The sequence below is a fragment of the Cupressus sempervirens genome, chromosome 8 (genome assembly GCF_028749045.1).
Source record: "Cupressus sempervirens isolate cs-2001-9-10 chromosome 8, ASM2874904v1, whole genome shotgun sequence".
In the NCBI taxonomy this organism is placed as follows: Eukaryota; Viridiplantae; Streptophyta; class Pinopsida; order Cupressales; family Cupressaceae; genus Cupressus; species Cupressus sempervirens.
The window spans coordinates 412,225,602-412,241,652 of NC_143125.1; the positions used below are offsets into that span (position 1 = coordinate 412,225,602).

General features: G+C 34.7%; 1 protein-coding gene across 1 annotated transcript in view; it reads right to left on the reverse strand.

Annotated features, from left to right (window-relative positions):
• Positions 1 to 4,290: 4,290 nt before the first annotated feature.
• Positions 4,291 to 16,051, reverse strand: part of LOC149543014 (Helicase protein with RING/U-box domain-containing protein) — a 31,845-nt gene continuing 20,084 nt past the window's right edge. The window contains exons 12-17 of the mRNA XM_089797950.1: positions 5,546 to 5,650; positions 5,366 to 5,458; positions 5,216 to 5,275; positions 5,015 to 5,103; positions 4,788 to 4,868; positions 4,291 to 4,673 (exon numbers count right to left, since the gene is read on the reverse strand). Of these exons, the coding sequence (XP_089654076.1) occupies positions 4,601 to 4,673; positions 4,788 to 4,868; positions 5,015 to 5,103; positions 5,216 to 5,275; positions 5,366 to 5,458; positions 5,546 to 5,650 (501 nt within the window). The 3' untranslated portion in view covers positions 4,291 to 4,600. The remainder of the gene's footprint in view (positions 4,674 to 4,787; positions 4,869 to 5,014; positions 5,104 to 5,215; positions 5,276 to 5,365; positions 5,459 to 5,545; positions 5,651 to 16,051) is intronic.

Consider the following 16,051-nt stretch of genomic DNA (forward strand, 5'->3'; position numbering starts at 1 on the left):
TTATTTTTTCATCTCATCCAAATCTCATAACCATCAACCTGAAATACAACATTGTAGCTATGTTCACACATTTATCTAACACTCAAAAGATATGATATAAACCCTTCATGTAGTAAAAATTGCCAATGTTATGTTTTCCATTAAAAGGAATAGAATCAATTCTAAAAATCTGTGTTACTTTATCATCACCAAATCTATCAGGCCCTCTATCATATTTCTCAAGTTTCACAAACTTACTCTTATCACAAATCATATAATTTGAACATCCACTATCAATTAACCATTCTTTTTATTTCTTCTAACAAACAATATAAACCTAGCATTATCATCAAATTTCTAGCAAATATAAGAGATATCAAATCTAGGTTTCTCTTATTCTACTACAAATAAACAATCCTCTTGATCTAGTTCATCAACAAACACACAAGCATTTTCATTTACATAATAGACCTTATTGAAATTACGTATAGTTTTAGATTACGGTAAAAACAGGGTTTGAAGGGACCCCGAAACCCTTTCACATCCTCAAAAAAGGAAAAAACAAGCCATCCAACAGGAAAGAGCCCTTAAACCTACTAAAAAGTAGAACCAAAATCAAGTTTTATAGGGACCTGAAACCACTAATAATGTCCAAATAAAGTATCCAGGTTTTACAAGGACCTGGAACCGTCAGTACATATTAAAAACTAAAAGCCAAAAAAGAGGACCAAGCACAGGAACCAGAAGTAACAACCAGCAAGCAGGACCTGAACAGGAACCCGACCAGAAAAGAAGAGCCAGGAAACTATTACAATTCTGTAATCATCTTCACTGCCTCCTTACCAATCTTAGCCGTGTGCTGGATGAAATTACGTATAGTTGTCTTGGATATGTTTTCCTCTTTTCTGAATTTCCTCAACTCCAAGGTAAACTTTAAGAAATCCCCTCCAAAAAATAATATAAATTATTGTCGAATCTTTCATTATTTTGAAAAACCAAATTATTTTTATCGGTGAATCTCTCAATTTTTTTAGTTGAAATATTATTTACGTTGGTGATTATTTTGGAATCATAATTTTTTAGTAGAAAATATTGGTGAATCTCAATAACAATAGGAAGTTTTCTAATCATCATGGAATATTACAAATCATAAGTGAACATGTTTTTATCTTATGGAAATTATGAGATAATTACTTTATATTTTAAATCAATAGTGAAAACTAAATATTGGTAACATATCCCTAAAGTAACTAATAATTATGATAATTATTGGTGAATTAATTTTAATTACTTTGATAATATATAATATTTAGGTGAATCAAATCTAATAATGTATCAAATATTGTGGCGAACCTTTGAGTTTAAATTTTTTAATAAAATAAATTATTGAGTGATTTTAAATATTTTAGAACTAAATTTAATAAAAATGTGGCGATTTAAGTTGCATTAAATCTTAAATTATTAGCCAAATTATAGCAAAATATATCTAAAATTCACAAAATTATGAATATTCACCACTAAAAAACACCCTACTCAACTCAAACGCAATCAAGGTGCCAAACAATTGTTCTCGATAAACTTCTTTAGATCATAAACTTCCTCAATAGCTCAAATCTTGTCATTATATATATATATATATATATATATATATATATATATATATATATATATATATATATATATATATATATATATATATATATATATATATATATATATATAAAGTCATTAGAATCTTCTCCATAGCATATTCATTAGTGAAAGTGGCACCCTAATTTTTTACTTCATTCATAACATTGTTAACCCTCTAAAAGAGGCTTGCAACATCTTCACCTTCTTTCATTCTCAAATTCTCATTTTGATGCTTTGTTGTTAACTTCTTTGATAAGTGTTCTATTTCAACTTTTTTCCAATTATAACCAGTATTCAATGAAATAACCTTTGCTAACAATCTTTGATAAAGCACTAAACATTGCATATTATGGTTTTTCATTCTCCTCATAGATTGAAATCACATCTACAATAGTAGGATCGTTTGTCAATGGAAAATACTTTGTCTCAACAGCTTTCTCAGTACAACTGATAAAAATCATGTAACATATCATGTGCACTTTCCAAGAACTATAATCAAATCCATTAAATATGGAAATTGTCAAATTATGGATCACAGATCTATCTCAAGTGGTTAAGCTCTTCTTCAAGGAACCAACCTCTAAAACCAATTGTTGAACTTGTTGAATAACTGGGGGGTGAATCAATTATAATAAAATAGTTTCTTTATCCTTATTTAATTCGGCAAGATCTTAAAGTAGTGTGATGATTAAAATAGATTAAAACATGAAAGTTCAAACACCATACACCATGAACACTAGAATTTACATGAAAACCCATCATAGGGAAAAAAAAACAAAGAGAATCTCATTCTCATGAATATACCAAGAAATAGGATATACAATCTACAATGCAAACACTTGATCTGAAGCAACACAACACTTTCCAAATAAGAACAAACCAAAAAGAACATACCCCAATATGTTGCAAGATGAATGTGATAAAACAAACACATCTAAAGATAGATCTAATCAACACATCATTTGCACTACACCAAATCACTAAGTTATCTAATCCACATACTATGATAGCATCAACATCACATTCCAACACATTGCTAATAAGTTAGAGATCAATTTTGCTACTTTTTTGTTGAAGTCTAGGAAAGCTAATGAGGGATTTCTGAATATTCCAAAATCAAAACAACAAAACGTATCAATCCACCAATTTGGATGACCCTGATTTCAATTATATCCCTAATGCTCATGGCATAGCTAATGAAGACCCTATACATGGAAATGAGAAATTGAATGTGTAGAACCTGACCTAAATTTTATCCCTAATGCTCATGGCATGGCTAATGAAGACCCTATCCAAGGACATGAGAAATTGAATGTGTAGATTCCTGATATAAACTTACTTATGTGAAGATTAACTTGAATCCGTACAAAAAAAATTCACATGATTTTATGCAAGGGCATGTTATTCTAAACCATAATATGATTCTAAACCTTACTATGAATGTATCCTTCTAGCGTGTAGTATATGTTCTTTTACAAATATTGTTGGTGTTAATGGTGCGCCTTCTTAGAGGCATGGTCTCTATAAGAATGATTCTAGTGATGAGTCTTTCGTATATATAAAATGAATGTGAACAATATATGCTATAGCTTCAATGATTTTATTTGAGTTGCATTCGACATCAAAGGTGACATAATAGACCTCTATAATGTGCTTCTATGATGATTTCATTAAAACAACTTAAAATTATAGATTACCTAATTCCTGGGCTTTCGTTGAGAAGACATGAGAAACAATGAGTTGGACTTAATTGATTGAAGCTTTGAGTTGTCATTGTTGAGATGCAAAACCAATTCCTAAAGGGACATTTTAAATGGAATTCTAAGTTGTATTACTCTTCTATATTTGACTTTGAGAACGACGACTCTAAATAACTAAGTTTAAGTTGACTCTTGATCTTCCATTAGTTTCGAGTGTGGTTGCCCAAAAGTAGCAAGTACTAGGCTCATTGTTGTGCTCACAAGAGATTGTATTAATTTCATGTTGCTGCTCGTGTGAATAGAATATTTGTAAAAACTAGGCATTGAGAAAAAAAGGCACCTAACAACCTCAAGTTGTGGCTTACCAATGTTTGGTAGCACATCAAATGGGGAAACATACATTGTAGTAGAAATGGTTGTAATGCCTACATCAAAAATGGGGAATTATAGATTGTCACAAATAGGAAATTATCAATTGTCCAGGAAATTTGAAAATTTGTGTTATCAATAGAAACTAAGTTCATATGGGATAAGTTGATCCAATTATAATACAGATTTTTTATATCCTTATATCAAGTTATTCCATATGAACATATGGATAATCAACTTGAACCTTTGTCTTGATATGGTTTTGATGAGAAAGCTGGTTTCTACATTACTTATCTATGTATGTATGGTATGTATGCCTATGCATGCATGTGTATGTATGCCTATGCATGCATGTGTATGTATGCCTATGTACATGTGCATGTATGTAGAAAACACCTTTCTTGTCAAAACCATATGATGTTGAGTTTGTACAAAACAATTTCATTGTACTGATAATGTAGATTCTCAGTTGAATTCTCCAACTTCAAATTAGTATGGCGATGAAAAAGAAGAAGAAATATGGCACATCAATATATTCTTTGAATTTTAACATTCTCAAATTCACCAATTTTCATTTATATAAGATGGATCAAGCCAAAACATCGATGAATTTTCATCACAATCACCAACATCTTTTTATGCATTCAAGCAAGTGCCCCTTTTAACAACTTCTCAATGAGTTATCAGACTATTTGTTTGCAATACCTCAGTTCACATGCAACAAAATTTGTTTCTCGTGCCAATTAATAGATAACATGTATAATTTCCATCCAAAATTAAAGGCATGTTCCATTTCTTCTATATACACAAATATCGTTTATATACATGCTTTGCAGGTCAATTATGACCTTCAAATGATTCTCATCAACAAAGGCCTGTAATCTATTAAGCACCAGAACATCATTCTACCACCATTTGACCTAGTTTTTGAACAAGAATCGAAGATCATCTTCAGTTAACTTTCCTAGAGCCTCTGAGGATCCTCCAACAGTGCTGAATTGCAAATTCTAAATGTCAGTATTTACTGGGTTACTTCAAATCTATCACAATAAATCTGAAGACTTTAAAGGCTTCAAAAACAAATGATATATGGCTTTGAATATTTACCCCTCAAAAACAAGTTGCTTCTTCTCCTGTAACTTAAGAATTCTCTCTTCAATAGTGTTTGCAATTACAAACCTTACAACCCTGATAATCACAAGTCAGTTTCCCAGACTCGTAAATATAGTTTGAAACCTAAACCACTATAGCTGCAACAATTACTATTCCCGTCTACAAAACAAGGCCCTATAAATCCAGAAATAGGCCAAGAATCATGCTTCTGATAAAAGTACCTGATTGGTTTATACTGTCCAAGCCTATGGATGCGGTCCTGTGCCTGCTGTTCCACAGCTGGATTCCACCAAGGATCCATCAAAAAGACCTGAAGATAAAAGAGCAACTTTTAACCAGACCAATGAAATGGATAAAAAAAGTGTGCATTTTAACAATACAAAAAGAATCATCAGAAACATTTCCAGTGTGTGTACTCTTACATGAGATGCTACAGTCAAATTAAGAGCCACTCCTCCTGCCTTCAAACTCATTAAGAAAATCTAAGAGAAAGAAATGAATGTCAAACACCAGGATCATAAATAAAACATATAATCAGACATTTGCAGACAAAAAGCTACAACTTCAAATACCTTACAATCGGGATCATTTGTGAACTTCTCAATTGTTTGATCCCTTGCTTGAATACTCATGCTGCCATCTAGTTGCACACATTTTATTCCTGACTGCAACATTCCAGAGACATTACATAGGATCTTTCTTAAATCACAAACATCAGAAGGTTACTTGCAAAATATGTATAGAGATCATACCTTCTGTAAACAAAACTTGATCAAGTCCAAAAATGAAGTGAACTGGCTAAAGACTATTGCCTTCGCAGCAGCATCCTTCTGTAGCATGAGCACGATCTCTTCCCTCTGAAAATAAGAATAAAGTCCATTGTCTAAGCCATATGGAATATATGAAGTACTAAGAGACAGCATTTCTATTTGAAATCTGCACAGGCTTCATTTGAGCCATAAAACTTAACAAGATGATAGAAGTATTTTATCCAAAGAATTTGCCAGAAATTTTTTTATAAAAGAAAATGTTTAATAAATATATTACATAAAAGTCGAAACATATAAACATGACAGTTCCTCTCATCAATCTGTCCCATAAGCCTCAGGTACATGCGTAGATTAGGTGACCAATAAGTGTAAGCACGATACCTTTTGTCAGTTCTATTGTGAACTTATTTCATTCTAAAACTGTAAGTGGAGAAACAAGTTTCCATAATTCAGAGTTGCAATTGCATTATCTTTTCAAAATCTGTGAGTAAGTCATAATCATGGCTCTGTACCATTGAGAGATTAGCATAAGAATCTACTTTTTTTCTTAAATGTTCAGGTTACATCTCACAACAAAAATAGCTGCATTCAAGTGTTGTTAAGGATTGCCAGGATCTCTCTGCCTCATGTCCTTGCAGAAAATGAACGTGTGGATCTTCATCAATTAAATGGTCACTCATGTCCTTGCAACCAATCAACATAACACAGATCAATTGTGTGCCTAGATCACCTACATCTAGACATACTAGTCTTGGCAATGTATAAAAATACTAGTGACTGCTCCCATCATTAAAAGTTCATAAGCTAGTCCTATACATAGCAATTTTACCTACATCCAAGGACCAAGACTATCAAGTACTATGTTCCCATCGTGATAAGTACATCAGCAAACAAAACCATTCGACAAGTTCGAATATAGTCAGAATGTAGACATCAAAATTTGACTTTTCTTCCATCATCAATTTCTTTCATTAATTAAGTAATCTCCGTCCCTAATAATCTCTAATATTCCCAATTTCTTATTCATTAATTGACCGACCATAATTGACTCTAACTGCTACCTTACTCCTTAATAACAGTTATTTTATTATTTTATTATCTTATTTTTTAATTGATCGTTATCCAATCACTAATCAATCTTGATTCACCATTAATATTCTTATGTCTCTTTATAAATAAATACTTTTGATTATTTAATTAACTTTTCTACTACAGTCAAAGAAATTGTTTTTATTTATTCCCCTAGTCACACTAAATTTAAAAAATTCCATTTATTCATGTCTTTAGGAGAACAAACAAATAATCTCATTATTTTAAATTCTTCTATATTGCCTCCAATCAAAAGAATGAGTAAATGTTTATTTAAACCAGGCTTGCTCATGAAAATAAATAACTATAAAGAATGAGTAAATGTTTATTTAAACCAGGTTTGCTCATGAAAATAAATAATTATAATTATTTATTCCCCTTTTCCCACACTCACATTCCCACTCTCTGACATGCTCGGCTAGTTCATCAAATTCCTTCCAGCATTTATTCAACTGTACCCTATCTTTGGCAAACTTTCTCCAACGCATTCCCAACTGTTCATCACTTCTATGCTAGCTAGAATCTCGACCATCTATCTTTCCCCCTCCAAATATATGAACTCAAAGTTCCTCCCTATTTTCTTTAACCACAGTTCATAAGTTTTCCTTTTATCAGTCTAATATTGTGCTTGCAGATTTCTAGGGCCATACTACTTTCATGCCAAAGGGGATTCAGAAGCAATGGAGACATGTTACAAAGGAAGTGCATGGTTTTTGTTTTTCTTCTTGTTGATACATTTTGTTGTATTAATGTTTTATAAATCTCCAACAATGAGTTCAGTTTTCTTGCTTTGATTTGAAGACTCTGGTTATCCTAGGAGGATCATTGTGTGAGAATTTCAAGTCTTCCAAAAACCATCAATTTGCAAAATTTTCTTCTTTTCCATCCAACTCTGCTCAATCCCTAAATGTCACGCAAGATTTTTTGAGACATCCACAACAAGAAAACATCCCTCTGTCATGCTATGTCTACTGGCACTAAACGGGAGACATCTATCTCAGAGAAAATTACATTTCCAAGGCTTACACCATTATGGGTACATTGTGGGGACAGTAAAACATTCCCTAGACCCTCAATAAACTTGTCCAGATCCCTTGTACATCTGGAGAATCAGCAATCATCTCCCCACATTGGAACCTAGAAAACATACATTTTTTTAAAACTTAGATTTACAAAGAATTTAGAATTCATTAGAAAACTGAAATAATGATGACATGGCGCTGGCAAAAACATATTAATAAAATTATGAAAATGGCATGTGCTGTGAAGATCCATGTAGTCTCAAAGGCCTTAATTTGGGCTTGGCTTGGTGGCAAGGCTTCCACCCCTCAACCCCATGATATATTATCAGAAAGAATGTGACAATGGCATTGCCTTGAGATCCCAAAAATAATCTCAGTCAACTTTTGCACATATTTTGGTTGAGGCGGAAATCATGGAAACCCTCCCAGCTGAGTTATCTTTCAAGCTGGTCAAGGATGAGTCAATTCAGCCAATGGACTATGAAGGCATTCCTTTCAAATGCAGAAGATACTTTCAAACAAAAGCATGTAACTGTAAGCTGTCCATAGAAGAATGTGTTCAAACAGGCAACCTGGTGGAAGGATGAATAGCATAAATTATATTCGGGGGGGGGGGAAGAGGTGGATAAAGCACCAGAGCTGGCTTCAAAAGAGGCCATAATGGATCCCAATCAGACTTTGGTTCTAGATTCTTCATACAATTCTGAGGTCAATTTAGGCTTGGGAGATAACAAGTGTCATCAGAAAACAAGGCGGGCTTCAAAGGCCACAATTGAGCGTAAGTCTTGCAGTAGGCCCATTGAAAGACAGTTGAAAACATTGAAGACACGAAACAAGGTTGAGTTTGTTCTTCTGGCAGATGGTGTAAGGGTTTGAATTTTGATGATTGTGGAAAGGAATGTGATTACAAGGATGGCAGTCTTAGTAATCCGGGAGTTATTTTAGAGGGGCATTCTTAGTGTCGTGAAAGAGAGACTAGGTCCTCCATTGGGGAACCCTAGGTGTGACAAAAGGAAGCAGAAAGGTTGGAAGATGGATGGCAGGTAGTTAAAGGTAAAAGAGACAAGAAGATGAAGCCAGTAGGCTTCGATATGATTTTATGCTCACACTCCAAAAGTGGGATAACAAACAAATCTTGATCCCAGACTTGTTAAGAAGTCCTTTGGTTGTTATGGTTATTTCGGAGAGGTAGTTCTCCATTGTAACTGCCATCATTCGAGCCAAACTAAAACCCAATTTGTTTTAAATTAAATAGAAACTAATCACTGACGAAAACAAATTAGGAGACTCCCCTAGGAAAAACATTTCAACTAGTTGCAAGAATGTGTGGTTTTTGAGCTCTTTGTTGAAAACACTCAATACCCCAAGAGGTATAAAAAAAGGCTTATATTCATCTCAATTAACCTTATTTGAACCTTCAAAGGCCAATCATTGACAACCTTAATTAAGTTAGCAAGCTTAACATATTTTGACATCAACTAGGAACCTATTCATGGAGTTTTTACAATCATGTTCAAAACGCTCAAATAACTCCCTATTTTTTGATTAAGAGAAATAATTTGAACCAGAAACTTTAGCGAGAGATTTGGGGTATGATGATAATCCCAGCAAGCTCAGGAGTTCATTATTGATGCAAAATTGTAAAGGACTATGATGCCTTTGATGGTTTAAGAGTATCAACCTAGCTTTGCACAAAAATGCACCTGCATCAATCTTTTGCCAAACCTTTCATAATGATTTGAACATTTGAGTAATTTGTTTTCATTTCATTGAGCTCTTGATTGGCTGCATGTTCAATGCATTCACTTCCCAATCATCTGTCTCTCCTATAAAATTCTCCCCACTAAAACCCTCATTAAGGATAGGCCATTTCAACTAAATGGAATCAAAAGTGTATGTTTGGGGATGGGCCAAGGACATCCAAACATCCTTCATCTGTCCCTACAAGAGCCATCCGTCCCGTAATGTACACATGCATTCAGTTGCCCATCATCTCTCTCCCCTACACAGTCCTTTGTAATGTCCATTTTTGGGGTCGCCTAAAATTTTGCCCAAAATTCATAAATTCAAAGTGAAACAAGAACAAAATGTAGTTAGATGTGTGATTCTTATTCAATTTCCCATCATCTCTCTCCTCCCTATAGAGTCCTCTATAATGTCCCTTTTTGAAGTGACTGTATACTTTTCCTAAATTCATGGATTCAACATGAAACAAGAGCAAAATGTAGTTAGAGGTGTAATTCTTACTTTAGGAAATCGAATGAGTTAAGTTTGTTTTGGAAGCATGCAACCAAATTAGATGATAATATTGATATTGATTAAATACACCCAATTGTAAGGTCAGACCACATATACATATTGATCTACACAACAAAACTCGATGATTTTGGTGTTGGGAGACATGATGAGGTCCCTCGAGTACCCTCTACCATGGGCCCAACAACAAGACCTTATCCTTTGTGGCCCCATGTAGTCCTTAAAGATGGTCCTCAACCATCATAATGTGATGGCATACCTGTTGGAAATATATGATAGGCTGAGTTGCTGAGAGGGGAGGGGTGAATCAGTAACCGATAAAACTTAATCTTTATTTACCAATTAATCCTTCATGTGTATTCTGATCTAGTTGCATGCATGAAAAGCTGAAAGCATTAAAACATTCACAACACTTTGACACACAATATAGTGACCCAGAAACCTTCCAAATAGAAAGTAAAACTGGGGTGAGGATGATACCCACAAGCTTTAGTACTGCAGTATAGAGTTGGCCTACTAAGGCTTACAATGATCACTTCTAATGATCTGCCCTGTAAGGAGCAATAAGGACTGTTAGATCCACCTTGCAAAAGAATTTACAAACATACAATGAAGTATGCACTCGGTAAAGAGATTTACAAAAGACTATCAAGTCTACCTTGTGAAAGGATTTAACTGTTCCACCTATGAGGATGAACCAGTGGTTGATCTCTGATTTGCAACTAAGTTCATTGAATGAGATTCCTTTGAGTGTAATAATCACCTTGTTGTGATAGATAAATTTTTACTGCTCCTTATACTGTCGTAGCCTTTTACTTTGCACTTGTGCTCTTAGTATGTCGCATCTAATAAACTTAATTTTTTTGTTCATTTGAATGTGATACAATACGTTACATATATACCAATCCAAATTACAATTCAACGGAGTCTACTACAATACAAGTTTCACCAAAATAAACAAAGTCGGCCCAACTGCAAAAACTCATGTTTTGAAGACAAACTCGATGAGGTTTTGATACTCGGCAAACATTGTCAATGCTCAACATTGTCATGCACTCGGTAGACATAGAAGCTCGACTCATACTAATCACTTCCAAGTAGTCTAAACTCAGTCTGCACTAGTGACTTGGTGAATACTGCGAAACTTGGCATATAAACTGAATCACTTGGTTGACACTACATAGCTCAATTACACTAGATTCACATCGCTGAAGCTATGAACTCGATAAGCATTATATAACTCGGTTTGCACTGAGAAACTAGGTAAACACGGTTTACACTGATAATCACCAACTTGGTAGAAACTGCTTGGCGCAAACTGAATATTGTTCCTAAAACTTGGTAGCAACTATAGAACTTGGTGGAGCCTATATTACTTGGTTAACACTGTTAACTATACAATAAACTCGGTAGCTACTAGCTAACTATTTAAGTGTGTTGTCACTAATAAACAAACTTGATTGAAATGTCAACAATCTCCCCCTTTGGCATTAGTGACAAAAACACTTATCAATCAAAACTGAATTCTCAAAAAGCTTCAAACAATCTTAAGTCTTCATCATGTGTCTTCAACTCGATGACATACTTTGTTTTTGAGATTTTTCAAAATTGCTTTTGTAAGAGATGCTTATCTAAATATTTGTACATGTAAATAATATGATGCTCCCCTATACATATATATTCACTATACTTTACACATTATATAAATCCTTTATTGGATCTTATATTACATCTTCTCCACTTTTACAATATGTTTTACATGTTATATACATCTTCTCCCCCTTTTTGACATAAATGCCGAAGGTGTATGCTACATGGTTATTCCAAATTGTGACAAGAAGTCAAAATGTACCTTTAGAATTAGTGACATTGTTTTGTCCCAATTTTCTTGCAACACTTTACTTGTATGCAATGCAATATGCACTTCTGATGATAATTCTATCATGTGATCAACAATGGAGAAGTTGTTATCATGGATGAGAGTTTTAGCATGTGCAATATGTTTTTGCAATGCATCCATATTAGGAAGAATCATGCCTTGTATAGGTACAAGTCAACCCTTATCCTAGCTTCTTCCCTTAGCAATTTTGCTTGCATATCAGTCAGATATCTGATCTTTGTATAATGAGCAGAACTGTAGCTTGGATCATGTGACAACTGGTGTGCACTTGCCTTTAGATCTTCATCAATTTTGGAGAGTTTTTCTTTGATTTCCTGTGTGAAAATGGATGTGTCACAGGGTTTACCGAATAGAGAAGTGACATTGTTGGCAGAGGTTTCCAATGAGCTTAGAATAGAAGACAAGTCTTCTTAGTATATTGCAATCTTTTGTGCAATTAGCTCTAACACTTTATTTTCAAATTTCTTCTCTACTCTTTGCAACAATTTCTCTTGTCAATTCAAAGCTTCATTGAATTTCTGGACCACTTCTGCTAACTGAGCCAATATAGGTTGAGAAGTGTCAACCTCTGTGTTGAGTGCCTCTGCAAGAATGTTCTTTGCATCTTCAAGCACTTGTTGCTCTCTATTCCTTTCTTCTCTAAGTGTTCACTGCTTGGCTTTCTTCTATAGAAGCTCTCCCACTATATGCATTTGATTAGTATTCAGAGTAGAGATATCCCAATTCGGGATAACTATATCCTCATCAAGATCAATATCTTCTTCTTTTTCTTTGTCTTTGCTAGAAACTTTTGTACTCGGTTGAGGCTTTCTCTCAATTGTCTTAGTACTTATTATTTGCATGCTCAGAATAGTAACAATAGTAGAAATAGAAGGACTGGCAGTAAAAGTAGATGTTGCACTTATTGAAGAAATACCTTGTTGCTGCATGAACAAAATTGATGGAGGAAGTACTGACTGCTCGGTAGATGAAGTGATGATCACTTCGATCAATGACGTATTGAGCTGAACAAGTGCAAAGATTGGTTGAGTGCTTAGATTTGCAATGTTTGACACAACCAACTCGTGAGGAGCTTTCTCTGAGCTAGATGGCTTTGAAGCTTTTCTCGGAGAGTGAGGAAGTGAGACAATAATTGTTGCTACAATCTTCTCAGGGTCAATCTCCTCAATGTTCTGAATCTCAGGGAGATTCTCCTCGATGACTTCCTATTCTTGTGCCTCGTCATCTTCATTCTCATCAATTGTTTCTTCTTCATCATCTTTGTCCTCTTCTTCCTTGTCATCTTCATCATCATCCTTGTCACTGACATGAACAACAAAATCACTTTACTTATGAAGATTGTAGATGTTCTTCCATGTGTTAGTGGCATTCCTTACCACATGTTCAATGTCATTGATCAATATCAGACAAGTGTTGAATTTCAATGTAAGTTTTTCTTCATTCTGCTTGATGGATTCTTTCCCTTCTTTGTCACTTAGACTCCACATGAGTTGCCTCAAAGTCTACCCATATATATCTTTTGCAATTTTATTTGCATGTTCCCATCTTGGCTTAATTTTCTCCATTAATTCATTGGAAATCTACTGTGCAAGTTGGTCTAGAGAATATTTCCATTTACCTATTTTAGACATAACCATGTCTTCAACTTACTTTTTCTCTTCTGCAATTCTGGTTTCATATCTAAATGATTTAAAATTAGCCATGCTAGCTCCAGAATCAATTTCTTTCAGTTTTTCTTAAAATGTGGGTGGAGGCTGTTTGAAAATCACACCTCCTGCTTCTTCACCCAATTCCAATTTCTTCCTAGATGATCTTCTTGTAAACACTGTAGTAGATGACTTGGCAAGTTTGATTACAACAACCTTACCTTTCTTCTTGACTGGCTCTTCTTCATCTAATTTTGCCTCATCTTCTGCATCATCTTTTGCCTCATCTTCTTCTATATCATCTCCTTTACCTTCTGTTAACAGGAGAGTAGAGCTAGTTTGTTTCAATTTAGCTATCCTCTTTTTACCTTTGCTAACAACTTGAGGAAGTTTTATCTCTAATTCACTTCTGGCTTTAGCTTCATCATATGTTCCAAAATATGTGGCCTTCGAATCAACAGGTTCATTTAACAATGCTTTAATAATATCCCCGGTGTCATCAATATTGACCTCATAACCTAAAGGCTTGACCCATACAATTCTCGATTTTACTGGTTGTATATACACTTCGTCACAATCTACCATGAAAGAAATATCATCCTTGTAGTCTTCTACAAGTTTCTTTGGTATCCCAATTTTGTTATTCATCTTATCCTTGAATGCATCAAAATAGTTGTCCATGATACTGACATAATTTTCTCCCATTTTTGTTATATACTCATTGATTTGATAAAGAACAAGTACATCTTTTCTCCATACAACTATACCTTTTGACGAGAAAAACTTCTGTACAAAGAAAAATAAACAAGTTAAAAGTGAACCGAACTTACAAGGGTTATTCTTTGAAGTTCTGATGCTTTCCATATTTTTGTTGAATTGGTTCAACATCAAGTCAGCAAGGTCGAAGGACATATTGCTCTTGACCACTTTCAAAGCGAGATCCACAGCTTCACATGATACACTATTGAGTCGACTGGAGTTGTATATCTTGTGTGCAATTACATGAAATCCAAATTTCAACTCCATATCAGTAGCACAACTGATCTTCATACCCCTTCAATCCCATTCGGCAAGGGTTCTCTTCTCTAGTTCCACCCGACTTAGGGTTTTGGTGGTTTTTGCCTTTGTTAACATTGGAAGCCCTGTGATCCGATGAATCATTTGGGAATAGGTTGCTCCAACCATAACTGCCCATTGTGCACACGGCTAAGGATAAACCTTATCCATTTTATTTGAAAATCTCAAGGCATGTGTGGAATGTGGGTCAAACCCTTTACTTCCAAGTGTTGATGCTCTGATTTTAACACACCATTCACACACAACTTCTCCAACGTTTCATCCATTTCTAGGGCTCCTATATCTTGAATCGAACATCGCAAATGCAAGCGAATATCATTTACCACAATTACCTTGGATAGAAATTGAGATTGGGCTCTGATTGGATCAAGGGTTTCCGCAATAGCCGAACTCAACTTGAAATCTAGTGCTTTCCATTCGACTCTTCGAACTAACATTTCGGACCCTTTCTTTGTCTTGCTACTGGAGGATGCCATCACTCAGTAAGGTTTGAGAAAATACGGAAAACCTCAACAATGATTCGCACAAATTGCTTGGATGCATAGAGATCGCTCTTCACAGATAGCTCTTGAAAATTCACGGTGACAAATGAATTCGATTTAGCCCCTTTTATCAAATTTCGACTTTCAATCGCCAAAAATGCTTTGGTATGATCACTTGGTTGATGACACACTATCTTCCACTCAGCTTGCATTAATTGCTCGATAGGAACATTCATCACTCGATGTCCATACAATGACTTAGTTACTCCCGACCTTGCTCAGTAGGGTCTTGCAACCAAACCTAGTTCGGTAGTGTCTAGAATTTCCTTAGATACTTAGTGATCCCTTGGCATCTTGAATATTGATATGGATCTTTCCTTTCTGCTAACTGGAACTGATGTAGGATGTCTGCTTCAAAATCTTAGTTCCAGTTATCTTTGGTAGATCAAGTAGAAATGCTTGAGTCACCCAGTTCTTGAGTGGCATGTGCTTCATTGCTTGGACTTGCATTCTCAGAAGATTTTAGAATCCACTGCTATCTCATTTGCTTTTTGATGTTATCATCCTTGGCTTTCTTTTCATCTTCAATTCTTCCAGTGTTCATACAATTCTTGGCAAGATGACCAAGTTCTGTACAAATGAAACATCTTCTAGTGGTGTCTCTTGTCCTCATGTGATGTTTTACATAGTTTATTCCTGTGTCCAAATTCTCCACAGTAATGACATCTGCACCAAGTGTTGTAGTCTCGACCAAATATAGCTTTTACAATCAGTTCTACTGTATTCGATATCTTAGTTTTGCATTCAGAAGATTTGTGCCCATGCTTCTTGTGTTTGTGACATTTGCCCTCAAATTTAGGTTTCTCTTTGCATTCATTAGCTCTATGACCATGCTTATTGCAATTGTAGCATTTTCCATTGAATTTAGCTTTGCCATTGCTCCAACATTTGTTTGATGTATGACCTAACTTACAATAGTGACTACAAGTAGTTCTTTGATTCTTTTGAGCTCCTTG